The sequence below is a fragment of the Nannospalax galili genome, unplaced genomic scaffold, assembly GCF_000622305.1.
Source record: "Nannospalax galili isolate Female #2095 unplaced genomic scaffold, S.galili_v1.0 scaffold674, whole genome shotgun sequence".
Lineage (NCBI taxonomy): Eukaryota > Metazoa > Chordata > Mammalia > Rodentia > Spalacidae > Nannospalax > Nannospalax galili.
The window spans coordinates 661,858-685,881 of record NW_008335202.1 but is presented as its reverse complement, the minus strand read 5'-3'; the positions used below and the strand labels follow the sequence as shown (position 1 = coordinate 685,881).

The following is a 24,024-nucleotide window of genomic DNA, read 5'->3' as shown; positions in this document are numbered from 1 at the left end:
ATTTTTTAAAAAATCCCAAGTCTACAAAAAAGAGAGAGAGAGAGAAAGAAAGAAAAGAGAGTAAGGGACAGAAGGAGGGAGAAAGGGATATGTTTACTTCCCAGTAAACATATTTGATTTTTATTTCAATTATATGTTTATAGAGAATCTCTAAATTTATAAAGGAGTTGGTAGCTGGTATTAGAAAATAAAGATCTATGCCACATTACATTTGAACCTGTAGAATGTGTTGGTGATGTTTTTTGCTGTCCCTGATGACTTAGTTGTTCTAACTATGCTTTATACATACAGCTCATGAACCTCCTGGCCCTAAGAGACAGCTAGACCATAACTTCATGCTTTCTATTCCAGGGTATATTTCCTTCCAGCTATGTTCACTTGAAAAATGCCTGTGTAAAGAACAAGGGGTAAGAAGTAAATTTTAATAATACTTGAAGATTTTTCACAGAACTGTTGGGTATTTGGAATTTGAAAGACTAAGTAATTGTATTTCAAAATGAACTAGAAGAACAAACCATGGTCTGTGCTGTTTGATAAAGGCAGTTGGTGGGAAGAATTGAGGAACCAGTCCATGCCTGGTGTGGCGGTATATGCCTTTAATCCCAGCACTCTGGAGGCAGAGGCAGGCAGATCTCTATGAGATCCGAGTCAGCTTGAGATGATCTACATAGTGAACTCCTGATCAGTTGGGGCTACATACCCTGTCTGAAAAACAAACCAACCAAAAACCATCACTGTGTGCTGAACAACTGGAGGATCTAGAGTACTAAGATCTCTCACTGTCCACAAATGATGGAACTTGTTTAATATTAAGCTAAAAGTGTTGGTTCTTCTTTGTTTCCTGCTATTTAAGGAAAAGTTCCAAGCAGACTCCTAAATGCAAAGTCATGTTGTCTTAATGCCCGGGATTTTCCTTGATTCACCACTAATTATAAGAAAAGCAAAGCCTGTGGTCCATCATGATAGCTCAGTGGGGAGACAGCTTGCTGTGCAAGCCTGACAACCTGAGTTTAAGTCCCAGAACCCACATAAAGGTAGAACAGTGTAAGAACTGTCTCCACAGAGCTGTTCTCTGACCTCCATATGTGTTCTGTAAAACACATAGGACCCCACATATCATACATGAATACACACTAATAATAATTTAAAAAGAAAAGCCTATCTTTTCTCCTAAGTGATTATGCCATGTCCTTGTGTAACCTCTTGACACATTATTCTGCTTTCAACCTATTGGTTATCTAGTCAAAATAGCTATGAATGTGGCCCAATGTAAAACTGTAGACTGACAGCCCATGAGATTTTAAAATATTCTTTTTGCATGCTTGAGTGTGAACTTTGTAAATGAAAACTTGTGTCACAATGTCAAAAGACCAGATATGCCAAAATGATACCTTATTGGATTGATCTCTGAGGACTTCTTATATATTTAATTTTTTTTTCTAATTGGTTTCTACACTGATTGGAAACAGATGTCAGTATTATATCAATTAAAATACTATAAAATAAAACAGAACTTGCCTGGCATTGAGTACTTAACACAAGGAGATCATTTGTTGTAAGATGAATTTTGATACATGTATTTGATGCCAATGTCATGGGAAATCATCATTAAATTATTGTGTAATTTTTATTTTATGGCCAAAATATACAGACTCCATGATAGAAATTGCTTATTTCTGCAATAGCAATAAACAGAAACTTGTTATTTAAACTATGAAAGCATAGTAAGCAATATCTTTGAGTTTTAATTTCATCAAAAATGTTCCAGGAATGCTATTCAAATAGATGATTCTTATATCCATCCTCTGTAAAGGTTTGGTACTAGATTTTAGATCAGAGAATGAACTTCACACACCACTGAGTCTACAAATGCTTTGAATTTTCCCTACATGGATTAAAGAAAAGAATCTAGGAGACTATTATATTGTGTGTCTTACATATGTCAGCACTTTAAGCAATATTGGTGGTAGTAGTAATTTTTCAAGAGAGTAGATTCAAGGTATAGTTTTAATACCAATATTTACCACTGGTACTAATAATATTTTAATAAATGTTTAAGAAATGTCGTGAAGCTCTAAACCACCAGCAACATCAGAGTTGTTGGTCCATTCAGAGTTGTTTCAGACTAGGGTTGACATTGCCCAACCCCCCTCAAGTACATCAGAGTGTAATTCAAAAGATGTTTCTGCCACATACATCATACTGTCTTTTCTGATCTTCTGGTGACCTGGGCTTGGGAATGTGAAAACTCCAGAGTCCACCCCATCTTTTAAAGTGTCCACTTGAACAAGCCCCTACAGCCTCATCCTGTTTGCTGCCTTCGCCCTCAGCCAGCACAAGTTCCCTCACTGTGATCAAGGAAGAGAAAAGCACAGAGGCTATAGTCTCTTAGTTTTCTTTCCTGTTGCTGTGATAAAATACTCTGACAAAGCAAGTTAGGGGAGAAAGAGTTTACTTTTAGCTAAAAATTCCAGTTCTAGTCCATCATTGAGGGGCAGTCCAAGTGGCAAGAACACTTAAAGCAGCTAGCCATAGTATGTCTGCAGGCAAGAGCAAAGAGCAATATATTAATGCATGCATGTGTGTGCTGAGCTTTCTCCTTTTTCATAACAGCCTAGGACCCAAATCCAGGGAATCCTGCTACCTGCTTTTAAGTAAGCTGGCCCTTCCCAAATCAATTAACATATTCAAGACAGTCCTGTAGATATGCCTATGACTGACCTCATCCAGATAGTCCTTTCCAGGTGATTCTCGAGTGTGTCAAGTTGATAATTAAAACTAACCACAGCTAGCTAAGATAATGCCAGGTGGCATTCTACTTAGTCAAAGCACACCCCTCAAAGTGTATTCAAATGGGACAATAGTTTTAAAGTAAGTATAATTTTTTTTCTAGTTTTGTAACTGGTGCCTATACGTGCCAGTCCATGAACCCCAAGAAATTGTAAATGTGAATAAAGGTGTCCCAGAATTCGGCTTTGTGAGTTTAAGACTTAGCGTTTCCCTGCTTGTCACCATGCATGACTGGCATTGCACAGCAGAAGAACTATGGGGTGGACAGACTTTATTTTCTAAGAAGGAGTTACTGGAATTGGTTCAGATCCATGGTTCTGGGACTGCTAGAAGGAAAATTTGGCCTGAAAACATTCAAGGACACAGACTGCCAGTAGATTGTTTTCCCAGGAAGAAAACTCTTCAGGATTTTAATGTCACCTATCTTATTTTAAGCAAATTTGCAGCCTGATGGAATGGTAGGATGAAACTGATGTGAAGTCTATCCCAGAATGACTGAACAACTAGGGCAACTATCTAGGACAGATTATTTGAACATTGATTTAGAATTTTGTGTAATTAAATAAGAAATAGCAGCCTGTCTAAATTAATGATTTTGTGCTTAAATTTTTACATTTTGTTTGGACAACCCCAGATGAACTTTCTATATATTGAATAGTCTATGTGTTCTTTCCTGTGTCTCTAGAGCAAAGTAGGACTGATGGGGGTCTTTAAATTAAATGAGAGCATATGAATGGGGAAGTTACTTTCTATTGTTTGACTCTTGCTGAAGTCCTCATATTTTTTAAATGTTGAGTGCAATGGCAAGTGTTCCTGGAGATTCTTGTTCCCTCCTTGGTCTTGTATAAGATTCTTTTATAATCTCTGTATCCAAATCTTCATCATTTAAATTGCAATAGCTGGGGCTAGAGAATGACTCAGTGGTTAAGAGCACTGGCTGCTCTTGCAGAGGATCCGGGTTCTCTTCCCAGCACCCACATGCTGGCTAACAATGGCCCATAACTCCATTTCCAGGGGATCTGACACCCTCTTCTGAGCCCTGTGGGCATTACACAGCCCTGCAGGCATTACCTACATGCAGGCAATATACTCATACACATAAAATTTTAAAAATAAAATATTTGTAAAAATTGCAATAGCTTTTATCTTGGGGGTAATCAACAGCTACCTATTTGTATTTAAAGCCCACTGAGTGGGAAGAAACTCATGTGTAGCACTGTAAACCTAGCCAAATACACATAGCTGGAGAGGTCATAGATCTTAGAGAAAACCCAAGGCTCTCATATTCCTAGACAAATGTAATTTCTTACTATGTGCAGGATATGGATCCTTAAACTTGCAGACAAATATCCCAGTCACCACCCATCAAAGTAGCTTCTTTTTCAACAGAAATTATTACAGTTACACCACTGGTCACACACAGAGATTCTCTGAATTGCTCAAGCCTAAGTGGCACATTTAGGATGCAACCACTACATCTAAGATTCAGAGAATATATAACAAGGGATGAAGAGAACACTAATGCACCTTTCAGTTCATATCAATGAAGCTCCCTCATGCAACAGAGGGCCAGGAACACAAAAGTCCACAAATGACCAAAATGCAGAGAATAAGAGTAGATAGTGTGGGTCCTTGGACAGGACTCCTATATTGAGGTCCACCTACCCAGTGCTCAGGGACCACTGTGAAAGAGGGGACAGAAAGATTGTAAGAGCCAGGGAGGAGATGCATGACCATACAGAAATGTCCTACAGGCGCCTGGGACACTTCTCATACAAAAATGGTGTCAGCATGCACAAGACCCATGCAAAGTTAGGCAGACAAAAACCCAGCACCGAACTGTAGAAATGAACAGCAAGCCTCAATCTCAGTCGAATTTTTGGCAGCTGATTACTGCTGGGTGCAGAAGAGCTGATCTTAAAGGGAGAGACTCTAGATAGGCTGACTAAACCCAGGTGGATGAACTTGCACTGAGGGATACCTCGGAACACTAACTTTACATAATAGGCCTTAATACAAATGACAGAATGTATGAACTCCAGTCAGGGTGCTATGGGAGGGTGCCACAGGGGAAGGGGGAAGGGGTTATAAAGATGATTTTATGTATGAAATACACAAAAATTCAATAAAAACTTTTTTAAAACTCCCCAAAATTTTGCAATAGCTGCCTCAAAAGCAGAGTAAACACTCTACCATTGTAAAGTGTCATAGTAGGCTTAGTAAAAGATACTCTATGTCACCGTTCATATATTACTGTTTGCTTTTTTTCTAGTTTCAAATACCAGTTTTACATTTTCCAGCTGCACTGAAAATGTACATGGTGCGTTTTTCTTTTTTAGTAGCAGTGTGTAATGAAGAGGTGGAACTCCATTAGGGAAGGAATCAGGGCAAGATTTTAGTTTCTGTATTTCTGTTGAGAGGACTTTCCCAAAGACAATTATACAGACTTTGGACATAACCTCAAAAAGGAACTGCCAAACAATTATTAGCCTCATGCTAAGAAGCCATTTCCCTTGATCACTGAGACAACCTGGTTGAGGGTTTAATAGGCTGTTACCTTTTACATATTAGATGTTGTCCTTCAGAAAAATAAACTGAAATAAAAGAAATAGTCCCCATTAATATTGCTAATAACATTCTTCTGAGATGCAGTGCTGATAATGTTCATGTAGCCACTTGAGCCTGTTAAAAACCAGAAAGGATTTGACAAAAGAAATTAGGGATGAACAAAAGAGATCATTAAATACCAATGGCATGATGCAAAGAACAAACAAACTTCCTTAATCCCCCACCCCATGTCTCTCCTTATGTTTCTTCTCATTTTCAGGATAACCTTATGTATCTTACAACAAATTATTTTTCATTGCCCTGTTCCAGATAATATAAATGAATGGTTAAAGAGCTCAAACGAATACTTAGTCTGTATCTATCTAGTTAGACACATGCATTAGTTACAGGTTCACACTTCTTACATCCTAATGACTGAATAGTGTTTCTTTTACTTCTTTTGTGTGTTCTGGTCATAGCACTTGGATGGCACAAGTCATGTCATTTATGCAGCCTGGTGACCTTCTGTAACAGATGAAAGTTTTGAGCTTAGAGAAGTTGAAAGAGTTGTTGTCTAGTAGTCAAGTTGTCACTGAGTGGAACTCCTATGTTGTTCCTTCTCCCTGTACCATTCAGACTTGATCTAGATGAAGTGGCTGGTCTCTTGGGCATTGCACTGCCATTACCTATAACATTCCTGACACAAGCTTATAATCTGATAGTGGTTATGGTCTGACCAACCCCAAATGGCTTCCCTTCCTAGTTTATCTTCTAGAGTATTTAAAACAAAGTTGTCTCTGGTGTTTGTATATATGTTTTCTTCTTTTTAATTTCAAGACAATTTGAAATGGTTATTCCCACTGAAGACTCTGTTATCACAGAAATGACATCAACATTAAGAGACTGGGGAACCATGTGGAAACAACTTTATGTGGTAAGTAACTTTTTAGTGGTGTTATTTTTCAGTGAGATAATTGTCTTAAGAAATATGCAAACACGAGCAACCATCAACCAATATTCGAGTCCTTGCTGTAAGTCCCTGGGACTTCTTAGGAAATTAAGGATGTAGATCTTGCTAATGTATATTCATCTTATAATCTCTCTGTCCCCACTGAGCAAGGAGTTTATACACTGTATTTTTGTATTTCAGTACCACAGTCATATAAAAGATAGGTTTTCTGATATCTAACCCACTATGAATGTTTATGTGGGCTAATGTTGGATTTCTTGAATATTTTTAACTTTCAAAGATAAAGCTATTCTCAATATAATTTTAATAGTTGTGGTATTTTAGAATATCTTAATTCGATAAGTAATTCCCTTGAATATTGTAAATGAAAACAGCTAGATTCAGTGAAAATATTCAACGATACCAAGAAAAGGAAATTTTCATGAAAAAAGAATGATTTAGAGATATGTATGTGTATTAATTTACCTATAACTAATTACATTATTGAGCACTTATTATAAGATGCCCCACAGAAAGTGAAGTATCCTGTGTGAAATATCTCATTTAATTGAAAACACTCAAGGGAAAAATAACAGTGATCATCTCTAGCTCACAAATGAAAACAGAGAGTCACACAGCATGAAGCACTGCTCTGTACCAAGAACAGAGGTCTCCTCCTGTGGGTAACTCATACAATCCAAGATCCCCAAGAGCCTCAAACTGTTGATAGCACAGAACCCTCAATATACTAAACTTTTTTCCCTAAACATACATACCTATGATGGTTAATTTATGAAGTTAGACAGAAGAAGAGAATAACAATAACTACGAATAGAATAGAATTTTTATAAATGCTGTAGTGAGAGTTCTTTAAAACTTATAAATTGCTTATTTCTAGAATGTTCTACTTAATGCTTATGGGCTCTGGGTAACTGATGCCTTGGAAAGTGAAACTACAGAAAAGAGGAGACAACTGTAGTTAGGAAAAGTGGCTGAGTCGGGGTTCTTGTGAATCTGTAGCTTTCCCTCTGTGTAAGCAGAAGTCTGGGGGTGATGAAGTTTTAAGAAAGATAAATGTGATTTCTTCTTTTATTTTCAAAGAAAATTGCAGAACAGCTTAATCATTTAAAATGATGTGTTCAGAATGGAAAAGACATGAACACCCAAAGAGAAAATCGGGCCTAGTGATGCTCTTTCATAACCCCAGCTGAGGCTGGAGGCTCACAAGTCAGGGCCAGCCTGGCCACATACCTAGACCCTGTGTCAACTCCTGTCTCCCAGAAAAGTATGAAGGAGATGGAGACAGAGAAAATCCAAATTTTGAAGAGAAATGATGTAGAATAACAGTGTGTTTGTGTTATGTGTTACATCTAACATGCAATAAGATATTTCATTGAGACAAGAAAATCTTCACGCAACAAAAAACCCTTTAGTGTTGTAGCTGCCTATTCCTACCCTGTTGGAGTTGGTGGCTTTAGAATGCACTGGGAAAATACACAAGACAGTCTTAGATCTTAGACGAGTCACTGAGGTATGGTCTTGGTAAACAGTTTAGATTGTTGACCTCAAGAGCCCTGTGCTGAGACAGCACCAAGGAAATGCAATTTCCCTGTTTGATTTTTCTTTCATTGTCTTAGAAAGAACATAAAATCTAAGTATTACTGCATTTAAAGTAACATTGTGAGATACATAGTACATAGTACATCATAGTACATCATAAAAATTACTCAATGTGCTAGAATTACAATTCTCTCTGTCTCTCTGTCTTGTCTCTGTATCTCTGTGTGTCTGTCTATATGCCTCTGTCTCTCCTCTCTTTCTCTCCTCTCCTCTCTCTCTCTTTCTCTCCCTCTCTCTCTCTCCCCCGTGTGTATGTTTGTGTATGTATGTGTGTGTGTGTGTATGTATGTGTGTGTGTGTGTGTGTGTCCCCTCTTGTAATTGAGCTAAATTATCCAAAATTTTCCTTTTATACAGCTGCTGGTGGGGACCAAAGTTGATTTTTGTCTTGATTAGCTATTTTTAAGTGATTTTTGAGGTTGTGAGTATCCATTTTGGAGACTTGCCTAATTTGAAGATCTGTGTACAGTAAACTCTGCACGTAATATCTTTTGCTGAGTAATGGGAAAGAGAAAGAATTAGCCAACGTTTCCCCTGGGAACTGGAATAGTAGTTATATGGGTAGCAAATATACAGTTCATCCAGCAATGTAAGAGACATACTGAACTTTGGGATTGAGACTGACTTGACCCTCTTGAGTCTACCGGTCTCTTTTGTCCTGGTGTATATAAACTCTTTGGTTCATCATGCATCAGTATGTTTAGGGCACCATCTATAGTCTCTTCCAATAGTTTTAAAACATTTAAAAATTTCACTGAAAGATGTTTGATGAGGACAATAAGTTTTGCAGGTGTGAGTATATAAGATGATATATACAGACATTTAGAATAAAAAACATGGTAGCTTCTTGAGAAACATTAGTTGCTCTTTTAAACAATATTGTAAGGACCTAAATAATAACCTTTAAAATATCACTTACTAAAGTATCAGAAGCAACCCGAAAATGTTAAGGAGAAATACAGTAGGTTTTTTGTTTTTTTTTCAACCAAGCACTTTGGTGCAGGCCCCGAGCTATTTTACGTTCCTTTCTCTGGGGATCTGCCAGCTACTTTCTATTCTTGAATATTATCAAAGATGATTTATCTAGAGTCCCACACTAAGCAGTAAAGCCCTAGTCAAAATCTAGGTCTGCTGTCATTGAAATCTGTGTTGTTTTCATTTTAAAATGAATAAAACCTCATTCATTCTCTAAAATAAAGAGATACAATTAACTTTTGGCCACATTTCTGATGCATTGGACCAATTTTTAGATACTGTTTATTTTAATTGTTTAATATTGTCACATACTCTTCATTTAATATCAAATTTAAAGCATTTAAAAATGTTTCTGGAGCTGGGCATGGTGGCACACGCCTTTAGTCCCAGCACTCGGGAGGCAGAGGCAGGTGGATCTCTGTGAGTTCAAGGCCAGCCTGGCCTACATAGTGAGTTCCCAGACAGCTGGGGCTACAGGGAGACCCTGTCTTCAAAAAAAATATTTCTGACTGATCTTCAAAACTATCCATTTGTTCAAAATCAGTTTTTCACGCAGTGTAATTTTATGACCAGATCAGATGTCTAATCAGATATGAGTGCTTTTCTTTTTTTGCTTTTGTTTGTTTTTGTGTTTGCTTGAGATAGGGATTCACTCTGAAGCCCTGGCTGGCCTGGAATTCTGGCAGTTCTACTGCCTTAGCCTCCCAGGTGCTGGTTTTCTATGCATGGTAGCCCAGCTCTTTTTCTTAAAGTAGCAGGAAGCATTTGATGGCCAGGTCTGTAGTGTGGCAGCAATATTGCTTCCACTCATGGGTTTTCTTCCCTGAGGAGGAAGCTGACCAGCTAGTTTTCATTTTTAGGAAAGCTCTTGCCTCCCTCTCATCTTAACTGTCCCTTGTCAGTAGAGGTGATATATAAAACCAAGGGCCTCCTACCAAACAACTCCAGAATGTTTTCCCACAAGCAGACCTTGACCTCTCACTGTGGGGGTCAGGGTGCTATCTCTCTCCTTTGCTACATGATAGTTGACTTCCTTTTTATAACTTTATTATATAATCTTTTTCACTTAGTAGAGTTTTACTTCCTACCATTGATGTATTCATGTTTTCTCATCTTCTAGTTTATTCATTTGTATGATCTACACAGAACCTGCCTCTTGAGATCCACAATAAATAAGACCTATGTATCAATATATTCATTCATTCATTCTCCACCCATGAGAGGTACAAAGTCAGGCACAGCTGCTACAGATGGGAATAGACACTGAGCAGTCAATTATAAGAAGATTGTGTTACAGCACCTTGTAATGGCTTGTAAGGGAGTGTATAACATGAGAAAAGAGCAAGCAGTAATAGAAGATGGTAACAGAAAACAGGCTCAATAGAGTGTGTTAGGAATTGAGAGGAAAACAATATTATTTATGTCTTAGAGACCAGAATTGCCCTCCTGGAGAATGCCTCCTATTCCTTTGGCACATATGTCAGACCTGAACAGTGCATTAGAATTCCTCAAGATACAAGTACTGATGAGGCAGAAGACGTCACTATCCGTCACATAGAACTTGGTAGTTTCTGTAGCTTATAAATCTAGAGAACTTTAGATAGATATAACTTCTGCATTTTCCTATCATTCTTCATATAGTCTATTATTGATTTTTGTAGAAAGTAGAAGTATAGGTTGTGACTAAGAAAGATGTGAGATAGATGCTTACATAAGGTTTATTATCCTAACAGCTCTATGATAAGATATATATTTCTAGGTTTTGCTAAAGACACAGTATTGTAGAGGGATTACTGTGGACCAGGCTGAAACTGAATAAGTATTAGTAACATTATTCTGTACCAAATGTTTTTCTAAGAATTTTATATAATAACCCTTTTATCTTCAAAGTAACCCTCTGTGGTAGATACTGTGATATTCTTTTCGCAAATGAGAAAACACAAAAAGATTATTGTCAAAGTTTTAGAAATGATGATGTTGGAATTTAGGTCGTCATCTGACTCCTACGTTGGTGTTTTTTACCATTGTATATGATGCTGTCTTCACATGTGTTATCCCTAATCCAGACAATAGCCTTGCAGAAAGATAGTACTGCCCTTTTTCAAGGTGACAAAAGTTATACTAAAGGTTTATGGCACTAATAAATAGCAAAATCCAGATTCAAAACCAGGAGTTTAACCCATCTTCCTTCAGCCAAACCACAGAGCTTAATGACTTTCACAGGGATTATATCGAATCTATATTATTTTTAAAGGAACAAAAACACATTTTTGAAATATATTTTATATATTATTTTTCTTTTATGTGTATTAGTGTATTGCCTACGTGTATGTGAGTGCACCTATGTTGTGCAATGCTGCGGAGGCCAGAAGAGGGCTTCAGATTCCCCTGGAACTGGAGTTAAGAATGGTTCATAGCCATGTGGGTGCTGGGAATCAAACCTGGGTCCTCAGCAAGAGCAGTCAGTGTTCTTAACCACTGAGCCATCTCTCCAGCCCCTGAAAACACCATTTTTAAGAGCTTTGAAAACTAATTACATAATGGCAGTGAACACTGAGCGGTGTTTAGGTTTGAAAACTCCCTGTGTGTCCAACTTTGAGATCTGATGAAGAATTAGGATCAACATTTAAGAAATAGGGGAGCAGCAGTGTTTTCCATGTCACTGGCTTTAGTTGCATGCACCCATAGCTCAGAAAAAGATATGAGCAAGAGCTGTCAGGGAAGATTTCTTGAGGTGGAAGTCAGGCCAGGCCCTTAAGGACAGTAGAATTTGGATAGAGCTAAAGAAAGAAGCTCTGGACATGGAAATTCAGGCTCCATACTCAAGCAGAGACTGGACCAAGCTCAGGTATGGCACATTGAGAATCAAGAGCATCGTGTCTGTGCTGGGGAGCCTGAGAAGTAATGTATGGTTTGTGGACAGGAGGGTAGCACTGTGGAAATTGATTGAAAAATATATAGAGCTGCAAGTCACTTAGAAGATAAGGAAATGAGTTCATTTATTGGGGGAGAAACTGTCTGTCACACAGCAAGCACAAAAAGGGAAACCAGGACTTACCCTTTCCCTCTTCCCCCTCTTCTTTGGTTACCTTCCAACTCAAAAGAGGTCTGGCTACTAAACCTCTATGTTTACATATTTCTTAGAGAAATGAAGGTGATCTCTTCCACCGCCTGTGGCACATCATGAATGAAATACTGGATCTGAGGCGGCAGGTGCTGGTTGGCCATCTTACCCATGACCGGATGAAGGACGTGAAGCGCCACATTACTGCCCGACTTGACTGGGGCAACGAGTGAGTACTGACCATTATAGAGCACTGGAGGGAGCACAACAGAATGACACGGGTTAAGCCAGGATGTGGTGATACCACAGCAAGAAATCAGACACAGATCCCCCTGTTCTTCTCATTTCAGGCTTTGTGTGGACCATCAATGATGGAGTCAAAAGCCACATCCTCTAGGTCTGGTGTGGGTACTGAGATGTTGTTTGCTCTCTAGTCCCCTGTGGTGTGACAGTGTACATTTGATTACAGGAAATGAAATGTTCAGGGGGATTAATTAGATACGATTTCTGACTAAAATGTTTCTTCTTATCCAATAGTGTTTAGGTTTGGCATATATATATGCTTTTATTTTATGCCTCTTCCATATCATAGTGTAGATAGCCAGAGTAATCCAGAGGGAGACACTGATCTTCCCAGCTTCTGCTAAATGTCTTACAACAAGTACACAGTAGTGATTAGCACTGTGCCAACATATTAGCCACTTTGAAAAGCTGCTTAAGAAAATTGTTAAAGGCTTTCATTGACTGAGATTTACTTTTAAATAAATGTGGAGGAATTATTTAAAATAATAAATTACTTAAAATAATAAAATAATAACCTACTGGTATGTTTATTTAGTAGTAAATCTAATCATTGAAAACTCTGACCAAAGCTGATACTATAGTAAGTATGAATATTAATGTAGGAATGAGGTATTGGATCCTAGGTTGAATTAAGACTAAGGCAATATGGTTCCTTTATATCCTGTAAAGCCATATCATTCACCTCTTCCTTTTCTCTCACCAAGCCCCTATTTGCTATTTGAACTCCAGTGGAACTAGAGAGAGAGGTTGAGAGAGAGAGAGAGCGAGAGAGAGAGAGACAGACAGACAGACAGACAGACAGACAGACAGACCTTGAGTAAGTTTGCCTCATTCTGAATCTGGAAAAACATGTTTGAAAGTAGAATGTTGTTTCTCCTAAAGGGAGTCACTTTATCATATGCCATGGTTGATTTCTGATAAAATGTTAAAAGAATACACAGACCTATTACTAGATTTTAAAGTTCCATCTCACCCATAGTACTTGTGATATCTTGTTGAATATAATATGTCACTTACCTTTTTTATAGATAATAAAATGGCATAATTTATAGACCTCTAAAAGCTTTGTTCTTGTGGGAAATAAAGCAAGAAAGTGGACGTATTGGCAGGAAGAACATTAAACATCTACTTTTATTTTTTTTTCTTTCTTTTTTGGTCTTTTTGAGACAGGGTCTCCCTGTAGCCCCAGCTGTCCTGGAACTCACTATGTAGACCAGGCTGGCCTTGAACTCACAGAGATCCCCCTGCCTCTGCCTCCCAAGTGCTGGGATTAAAGGCATGCACCACCACACCTGGCTGAACATCTACTTTTTTAAAAAAAATTGTTTTCTCATAATATTTTATTTATTTGTGTGTGCTCTTGTGGTGGTGACAGGACAACTTGGAGGATCATTTTCTCCTTTTACCAGGTGGGTCCTGGGCATTGAACTCAGGTTGTCAGGCTTGGCGACAAGTGTCTTTACCCACTGAGCCATCTTGCCCACCCAGAACTCGACTTTTTTAGACTAGAAACAAATTCTTGAAACCTTCCTTGTCAAATGAGTGGACTGAAGTAGAAGTACAAGGGTTGTCTTGACCCAGGATGCTGTGATTGAAAGCACATCGTGTCTCCTGGCAGGCTGGATTCACCAGCAGTTGGTGCTGAGCTTCTTCTTTTGCTGTGTGCATGGAGTGGTCCTGTGAGGCACAGCTCTAAAGGCTGTGGACCCTGACCCCACTTTGACCTTATTCTTATTTTGAGAAAAACCACTGGGCTGAAGAGATGACTCAGTGGTTAAGAGCACTGGCTGCTTTTGCAGAGGACCCAGGTTCAATTCCCAGAACCCACGTGATGGCTGACAACCATCCTTAACTCCAGTTCTAGGGAATCCAATGCCCTCTTCTGACCTCCACCAGCATTGCCCAATGCAGGTGTATCTACCTACATGCAAGCAATACACTCATACACATAAAATAATAAATAAAATATTTTTTAAAAAAAACAAGAACCTTTGACTTTTCACCCAGTTGGTTCTTGATCACTATGCTGGTCCTCATTTAAATGAAGACTACTTTGTAAATAGAAAGGATGTTGGATCAAGTTAGATTATCCAGGATCACACAAAAATATCAAGAAAAAAAATCCTTTTTCAGTTTCTTACAGGGAGACAGAAGAGCAGTAGGGGTGGGGGATATGAAGTAGGACTGAATGGGAAGTTCTATGGCTAATTTGTGGTAAATTGGTAAAACATTGATGTGTGAAAATAAGCAGTATAATTTATTTAAATCATCCTTAAACCCATGATTTTTCTTTGAATGTTATTGATACTTATTTAAATATAACTTACAACATAGAGATTGCCCTTTTCCTTTAAATATAATTTCATTCCCTTACTAAAGAATGCTGAGTGGAAAGCAAATTATGATCATTTCTTTGCCTATTAAACTAGGTCAAATTATCCTGAAAAATGATCTGTCAGCACATAAATATCTGGCTGATCCTAAATTAAGAATGTATTCAGTCTTGAGTTGTATATCAGACTGTTGAAGAGCTGTGAGGAGAAGCCATTAGGATTTGGGAAGCTTGGATCCTGAGGCAGAGTTGAAGTAACAGTACAGGTTTCTGTTGCTCAGAGAGGCTTATGGTGTTTCTGAATTCCTGTTGATATTATTTGGGAGAGAAAAGAGCTTCATTTTTCTTCCTCTTGTCACAGAATTTAGAGTTGACATAAAATTTGACCCTTCCTGCCTGCCCAGATCCTGGCTTCCTATATCCTGTGTGGTCTTGCTCCACCTAGTTTCTCTAAGCCTCACTCACTCTTTCATATTCTTTGTAAAGGACCACCCTGATTCTTTTCCGTGAGGTAAGAAAGCTCAGTGACTAGTTCATCCTAATGAAATACCTATTAACTGGGAAGAAAAATGAATAGAAATAACTAAGATTCTTTGCACAATTAGGACTCCAGGAAGCTAGCAGAAATCAGAAAACCAAGCTTTTTGGAAAATGGGAATTTATAGAATAGCAGTTCTCTCACTTAGAAGTACAGGAAGGTTCTGGAGCTCACAGCTGGAGTTGATCCTGACTCATTTTGTAGTGATACAGATAAACTACCCTTCACAGATCTGTTCTTCCTCATGTTGCATGGATGTGATTGAATTCTCAAGTTCAGACTCACAAAGAAGGAATATTGTTGACAACAGTAGCTATACCAGCCTCTCTAGGTACTGGCCATTTGTGGATTGTTTCTTCTGAAGTCAGGAGCTCATGTGAGTGCCAGTGAAAATATGCTTTGTGAATGAAAGAATATCACATGAATGCCCTCTACCCCTGCCTCTCCCAAGAGAGAAACAGGGCCAGGCAGCTTCACATAGAAGAAACTTTAGCTAAGGCAGGTACACCTCAAAATTCCCACATGATCGTATGTTCTGTTTCCTTTACAAGATAATCATTCCTCAGCAAACTAGGCCTTGTGTCAAATAATATCTAACATTGTAGTTCAGTGACTCTCTTGGGAAGGGGCAAAAAATAGAAACAGACCCTCTCAGAGTCACTGGCGAGGTATAGCATAAGAAGACTTGGATATTTTGAGACTAAACAGCTTTGCTTAGTGTGTTGAAAGCTCAACTAAAAGAATAGGTAGATGTGTGGTTTCTTTGAGCATCTTAACAACTAACACTATTTAGGAAAATAAGGAAGGATTTTAGTATCTGAAAGACAATTCCTGCTCTCAAGTGACCATCCTCTAATTTTAAGAACCAGTATCTCTCCGGGTGACTGGGCAGTGCTTGGCTTGAAGTAGGTGCTGAATTAATAATTTTTAATGATGAAACTTTAATGAGATTTTGAGGCAGGCATAGAATAGCAGGATTCTTCATTATTTTTAATACAAAAGTAAGAAAGCTGAGTTTCTATAATTGGAAGTGCAGTGCCAGAAGCTTTCCACATTAGAGAGTGATGCCACAAAAGGGATACAGAGTAAATTATCTTCAGGGAACTAAACATGAGAACAAGACTGTGGTAATGCAAGAAGATGTTGTAGACAGACAGAATCTTCACCTTGATCTACAGGGCATTACCAAGGCAGTGGGGAGCCATGGTGATGATTATGGATACTTCAGGAGGTAAATAGCATTGGTATCAGTGTTACCCAGGGTGTGTCCTGGAGGAGTGCATTACCAACATCCCAGAAAGGAAACTGGACAGAACAGGGTCACACTTACCATGTCCATGGTTAGGCATCCCAAATCAAGTACCTCACTTTAGTGTGACGTTGCTAGAACCTCAGCCTCAACACAACAAGCCACATATCAACTACAGTGACACCTGAGAGAAGAGATTAAACCATTTACCACTACAAGCTTAAGCTATACTGTTCCAAATCTGTCCCCTACCTTTATAGTTCCCGTAATGTCAGACCCTGAACTTTCCATGAATGAGGATCATACACAAGCCCCCAGTACCTCACATTGGACACATTTTAACTGTGTGGCATGCCGGGTTGGTCTAGGTCAAATCCTAAAGACCAGATTTCCCTATCCTCACTTCCTTTTTTCTACAATTATTTCTAACTCTAGTTTCTAGTGTACTCCAGCTTAGAAGGGCTTCTCTGATGACAGTTTGTAGGTTGTTGAAGACTCTCCACTGTATAGTGTTGAGTGGCAGGAGCATTTCATTGAGAGCACCTACCCAGCCTCCCTTGATTTGCCTGTCATCTTCTGCTTCTCAGTCTTGCCCAGCTTTGTAATGTGTCCTCTCTGATTGCAGAAACAAGTCATGCTAGGTAAAAAAATGGAAGAAGTGTGGTGACTGGTGAAATTTGATCAAGTTTCAAGATAACATAGCAAAAAAATTATTCTTAGTATATTACATGGAGGTGACTTTTCTTCCAAATGTTTGCCATTTGTTTTCTAGACAACTGGGTCTGGACCTGGTGCCCAGAAAGGAGTATGCAATGGTGGACCCAGAGGACATCAGCATCACTGAGCTATACCGACTGGTATGTACATGGTTGTTGGCTCACAGCCTCATTGCTAATTTTGTGGTTTCCATGGTATTCTTCATACTCATTTGATGTTATAAGAACAGAATGTCCCAGGTTTAATTTGAGGAGAGTAAAGAGACTTGTGAGCTAAGGTGACCATGCCCCAACAAAAGTACCAAGGCTGTTTCCCTTCCACAGAACAATGTGAAGTTCTCCACTGAGCCAAGCCTTAATACCTTAGTTTTGTTGCTGTATCATTTTTTTTCCTTCCTACAATTCACTGCAAGCAAAACTAACCCAGGATCATTATTTATTAAATAAACTGTATTTAGAATATTTCAAGGTTCTTTTTTGATGGTATTTAGATGCCCCATTCCCACCTCCCCTTTTTGCCTCCTACTCAATTTAATGAGTCTATTTTATATATTTTAAGGCCTATAGAGTCTAACTTGTGTCCCCCAATGTCCTTAGTGTGGGTCCATCCCCTGGAGCTTGATTAACCTACCAAGAGTCCCATACTTGAAAGAGATTGTATCTACCCCTCCCAGCAGCCATTTGTTATTACAATTTCTTTAGGTTGGGTTGGAGTTTCTTACCCACTTCCTCATGTCCATGCTGAGATTATATTTTAAGGCCTATAGAGTCTAACTTGTGTCCCCCAATGTCCTTAGTGTGGGTCCATCCCCTGGAGCTTGATTAACCTACCAAGAGTCCCATACTTGAAAGAGATTGTATCTACCCCTCCCAGCAGCCATTTGTTATTACAATTTCTTTAGGTTGGGTTGGAGTTTCTTACCCACTTCCTCATGTCCATGCTGAGATTTTGTCTGTTTTGAGCTTGCATGGGGCTTGTACATGCTGTCACCGTTGCTGTGAGTTTATATGAGTTACTGACCAGCTGTCTGGAAGACTCTGTTTCTTTGTGGTCACCCACCACCTCTTGTTCTCTACACATTGGTTAGTTGTGGATTTCCATATTAATCACCATCTGCTGCATAAGGAAACTCTGACAGTTGAGAAGATGCATTAATCTATGGGTATAACAATAAGTCATTAGGAATTGGTTTAAAATGATAACTGTTTAGTAGAAAAGTAGTATTAGGTTCTTCCCTGTGTTCTGTGACTTGACCTAATTTCTTTTTTTTTTTTTCTTTTGGTCTTTTGGTCTTTTTGAGACAGGATCACCCTGTAGCCCTAGCTGGCCTGGAACTCACAGAGATCCAATCCACCTGCCTGTGCCTCCCAAGTGCTGGGATTAAAGGCATCTGTCACCATGCCCAGTGTGACCTAATTTCTTGATATTTCTCCAACCTCAAATTAGAGAAAATGGTTCATCAGGAAGGGCTTTCAAAGGTTATTCCCTTAAACCTAACTTTATTGTGATCTCATTATGCCTGCATCTGGTCATAGTGTTCCTAGAAGGAGGACTTGCTAGAAATAGTAGGCTAGATTTTGGAAGGTCTTGATGCTTTTGAAGTAGCTTTACATGCTTATATCACTTCACTGAGATTAGTGGGTTATTCTTAACTGAGTATTTATACATGCATATCTGAAAAATTGTGGTGAAAATCACCAGTTAAGTCCACTAGGGCGGGTGATTCATGAGAAGCTGGTCTTGGTCAATACTCCCATCATGTTCTTCCTTAATCACCCATCTATCAAGATGTCTGTGCTTTATGCTGGAGGTTGGAACACTTTCTGCTTCTGTAGAGGGTTCCTTTCCTGTGCACTGCACTTTTGGGGTAGAATATTGCATGTTGTCTATCTTTCTGACATCTGCACTTAAGCAGAGTATCTGACACCTCTTAAGAAGACAATTAAAGATGGTTGGAAAGGTGCTGGGGATATAGCTCAATTAGTAGAGTGCTTGCCTGGTATGCTCAAAGCCCAGAGTTCCATCCCGAGTGCTTCATAAACTGGGTGTGGTGGGATATACCTTGGTAATTCTAGCACTTGGGAGGTGGAGGCAGAGAGATCAGAAGGTCAAGATTATCCTTGGCCACACAGGGGCCAGCCTGGGTTAATACCCTATGTTTAAAAAAAAAAAAAAGTAGTTGGAGGGAGGCAGTTTTAAAAAAAATAACAAAATAAGACTGCCCCAGGGAAAACTCATTTGTTACTGCTTCTTAGCCCGTAAAACAAATATAATAGTTCTTCTTGCTCTTTTTTCTTTCTTTCTTTCTTTTTTTTTTTTTTTTTTTTTTTTTTTTTTTTTTTTGGTCAGTCAAATTTTCTAATGTCACATCTTTACTGTAAATTTTGCCTATTGAACATTGTATTTTCTTACTTCAAAAACCCCTCTCAGTGTTAATTTCCAGGTTGTACTGTCCTGTCTTCCCCCTGGTATGCTCACTGTAATCTTGTCCAGTGCTTTGCACTTAATAAGCACTGTCAGTGTTTTTGAGGTCATTTTGGTATTATGAATACACTATGAACTATGGCTCCAAACAACTGGATTTTCAGCCCCTACCAGCTCAGTACTCATGGATATAGTATTTAATCTCCATGAGACTCAGTTTCTTCATATATGGAGTGGGGGGAAAATTCTCTTCAAGCCTATTATGTCTTTCCTTGACAGATATTGGAAACACAAGTAAATATTCAGTCAATTTTCATTCCTTTCTTATCTTTTTTCATTCAAGAGTCAACATGGCAAGAATAATTGATACTACATATGCTAGATCTAGGATTAGATTTGGCTGTTTCTAATGAAATGAATAATAACAACCTAGACATGATAGAAATTTAATTCTCAAGTAATCTAGAAGTGGGAAGTTCTGAATTGGTTTATGGCTATTTTTGCTGGGTAGTACTTGACTTCAAACATCAAGCATACCTCAGAGTACAATATATCTGCAGAGGTTGCAGCCATTATGTCTGTACTCCAGGGAGCTGGAGAGACAAAGTCTTCTTGAGGCTGATTGAGCCGCTTGGGAAAGCTTCCCTGAAAGTTCCACATAACACTATATTTCTCAGTGCCAGAGCTTAGTTGCACCTGCAGATTTAGCCACAGATGTCAAATATTTGATAACCAATTAATAGTGCCTGATATATACAGTTTATTTTCTATATGAAGTTTTGCTTCCATGCTTATCCTTTAACATTGTAAAAGGGGTGGCAAGTTGATTTCACCTCCTTTAACATCACACTTTATTGGCAGTGGCTGCCTGAAGTGCAGTGGTATTCAAAGTCTGGGATCTCATGTAGGCTCTGGTGGGTTAGCAATGTCTGCCATAACTGGGAAAGAAAAGAGGAGGTACTATGGTATTTTATAGCTGAGTCTGGTCTAAAGTCTTCATTTTACAGATGAGAAAAATAAAACATCATGATTTTTTCATGAAAACTTACTTTGTCCTTAGTAGCAGTTGCATTTTACTGTTTCTAAACAAGGATAATAGCCCAAGAAAAAATAACTAGTGTTTATGAACTTCAGGAGGACATGTTCTCTTTACAAAGGCAGCTTTTTACCCCCTTAGGTTTCTTTTTGTGTCCTGTGTCCATCAGACATCCTATAGCTCTGTTCTTTTTCTTTGTGGAAGGTGTCAGTAAATGCCTACATTGATTTCACCAGGGAGAGTTGGGCAGCTTCATCACCAATCCCAAGTTATTGTTTGGCAGTTTATTATCACTTTGGATCAAGGGCTGTAGGGTGGAGGTAAAATACCACAGAAAAAGAATGGTTTATTTATTTTTTGTCAGGGTCTATTTGGAATACAGGTTCCAAATTGATAATACATTGTTTGGAAGAAAAAAAAAAAAAAAAAGGTTTTGCTTTCACTTTTCCCTAGCCCTGACTGTTAGCAGATATTTCTCACCTAATTATGCTCATCTAAGCAGGGAAAATGCTAAACCTCACCTTGCTAACATATGTCCACTTAGAAAGGTTGGTTTGCCAAAGGCCAGATCTCAGTTCTGCTGTAAAGAGAAGCTAATGAGCTGGATTCTCAGCTTATTTGCACCTGCAGAGCATCTTTTAGGAATGTTTTATGTTTGTAAGATCCTGTTGTCTTCTTGTTTGCAGTCTTTAGTGGGCTAGACCAGTGATTGTTAAGTAGAAAACAGTGGTTCTTAAAGGAAATTTTACTACCCCACTCCAAGGATACAGTTGACTTTGGTTGAAGACAGGTTTTGGCTGTCACAGCAAGGGGTGGCACTGTGGAGAGTTTGGAATAAACTGCAAAACATCTCACAAAGCTGAAGGCAGCCCCCTCAGTAAAGAATAACCAGCCCATATTCTTTGTAGCAGTGAGGTTGAGAAACCTGGGTGTAGCCTGTTCCTCTGGTAATTAATGCAACACATGAAGAATACCAGTTTGAGTCAGAGAAATCTTTGTGATGGATCTGTTTCTTTTCCTAATCAAAGGTGTAGTTAAACCACAAGCACATGTAGAGTAGCTATTAGGTACATTTGTAGCCATAAATTATGTCAAGATGGATTTCTGTCTCTGTGTTATAACTATCAAATTATAGCTCTTAAAGTGTGAACATGCCTTTTTAATTATGTTATTGCAATACTATTTTCACAGATATTTTTAGCAGTCTTCAAAAGTAGTGAACTACCAAGAAATAAGCAAATAATTATAACCTACTTAAGTCCAAATCCATCCCAGATCTGGAAGAATGGTGAGTGAGGGGTAGGCAAAGAGAGACTTCAGTGCTAAAAGTGTGCCAAATGGAAGGATCCCTGTTACAGGTACATAGTGTAGAATCAGGCAGACTTATTCCTAGCATACATGCCAAGACCAATGGTTCCAGGACAGTATTAATTGCTCATAAGATTTGGAAATATGTTTTTTAGCCTGCTGTGATTTGTATCTCTCTGCATCTGATCTCCATCAATGATTCTCAACCCTCATTGCCCATTAGAGCCACCTGGGGAACTTTTAAAACCACAGCTCTCTGCACCCCCTATTCCCTAGAAATTCCTATTTAATTGTTCTAGAATAGGACCTGGGCATAAGTATTTTTTAAAAGCTCTTTTGGTGACTCTAAAGTGCAGTCACGGTTGATAACCACTGATCTAGATATATTGAATTCTTTGCATGAGTCAGGAAACTAATTTTTTTTTCTACCTGTACTGAATGTCATGATAGATGCCAGTAACTTTACATTCTTTGAGGTCAAGAGCAGACACCTCCTTGAGGTCCATTCTTTACACTAGGCATTTAGTCTGTTTCTACAGCTTTAACCTTTGGTAGTCATTCATTTCTTCAGAGGAGCTTGTGCCTGTTTTAGGCGTTTGACTGTACATATATGAAGCTTTGTAAATAAGTTAGGAAGTAAGTTAGCAATTCTAGGGGAAATAAAGAATTACTTTTCAATTAGAGATTTAGCTTATGAACTTATGATGTGTCTTTTGCTATCATGAAAAGAATTGTAAAAACACAAAATAGAGCAAGCGTCATAGAAAACAAGAATTGTGCTCCCCCCCCACTATATTTAATTTTTCTTCAAGAACTTTTTCTAATAGTTACCACTAACATATACCATGATTCTGACTTCCCCTGAGCCTTTTAAAAAATGTATTTACTCTTTTACAGAGGGGTGTCCAGTGTGCCTGTTGAGTATAAATTGATTACAAGTTAATTTAATGAATTGCCTTTTTGATCTTTTCCTTTCAAGTAGTTGGAAATAAGTTAAAGACATAAAAGACATTCTGTTGCTGTTATTCTCTTACATTTACAACTGCGAATTGTAAAAAAATGGCATGTTGATCTGAAAAGTGGCCAGTCATTTGGTAACTAATGAACTCTACTTACAAGTTTTAAAAGGTGGCTGATGTAGAAATGGGGTTATGTGCTGTCACCCTCAACATAGTCTCTGGCTGTGGATTTCAGGTCCCCAAGTCAATATCCTGATGCTAACATGATCCTGATCCTTTTCTTAGTCAGGAGATTCAGATGAGGTGATGATGGGTAGTGTGTGATATGAAAGTGATGATCCTCTACTTCCTCACCTGCTGTTCTGTTAATGCCCAGGCTTTCCTCTTATCCTGCATCTTTGCTACTCAACATAGGGGTTCAAGAAGTCACTGGATTGGGCCAATATATGAGTGGCAAAGTAATGACTAGAAACCTGTGTAACATTTTCATATTCCATGGTATTTTTACTGTATTTTCTACAAGAATTTCCCTATTAGTCTCCAAAAAATTAGAGAAAGAAATAGCCTGGTCTCTCACTATTAGCTACTGGGGGAGTCCTGTCCAGAAGACAGGACTTTTTAGCTACAGGCACACTTTCCCAAGCTACAGGGACACTTTTCCACCTGCTCAGGCTAAAATCAAAACCTGTTTGGACTCTCTTGATAATACAGTTCTTCCTTATTCATCACCCTTGTAAGATTTGTGTAAGGCATGGTATGTTTCTGCATTCACTCACTGTTGTGTTCCCAGTGCTTGGCAGGTAGTAGACTCTAAGACTCATGGGTGATTTCTGTCCTCCCTTAACCTATGCGCATTTTCAGTTCCCTCCTCCCAGATCTAACATTAGCTGACCTCACCGAGAACAAGAGGTAAAGGGTGCACCTTGTCGCAATGTCCTACCTTTCGACACCTCACTGGCTTTCCTAGTCGGTGGCTCCATAGCTATTTAGAAACATTTTCTTATTTTAGTGGTAAAGTATAATTTGCCACAGCCCAATTCAGAAAACTACTACAGTTTTGCAACTTGGTATAATTTTTTAAAAGAATTTTAAAGTATGAGAACAGAGAAGTCATAGGAAAACTGTTCAGTTTTCATTAATGAAATGATCAGTAACTACCTGTTTGGGTTGGGTTTTTTGTTTGGTTTGGTTTTCTGTTTTTTGTGGGGTTTTTT

The 24,024-nt window shown here is 38.5% G+C and overlaps 1 protein-coding gene across 4 annotated transcripts in view; it reads left to right on the top strand.

Moving 5' to 3' along the window:
* The window catches only part of Dock4 (dedicator of cytokinesis 4), a 492,219-nt gene that overhangs the window by 219,420 nt on the left and 248,775 nt on the right, over positions 1–24,024 (top strand). For all 4 annotated transcript variants that reach the window (XM_029561952.1, XM_017797318.2, XM_008829790.3 and 1 more), the window contains exons 4-7: positions 352–407; positions 6,175–6,271; positions 12,025–12,173; positions 17,139–17,223. In XM_029561952.1, the coding sequence (XP_029417812.1) occupies positions 352–407; positions 6,175–6,271; positions 12,025–12,173; positions 17,139–17,223 (387 nt within the window). The remainder of the gene's footprint in view (positions 1–351; positions 408–6,174; positions 6,272–12,024; positions 12,174–17,138; positions 17,224–24,024) is intronic.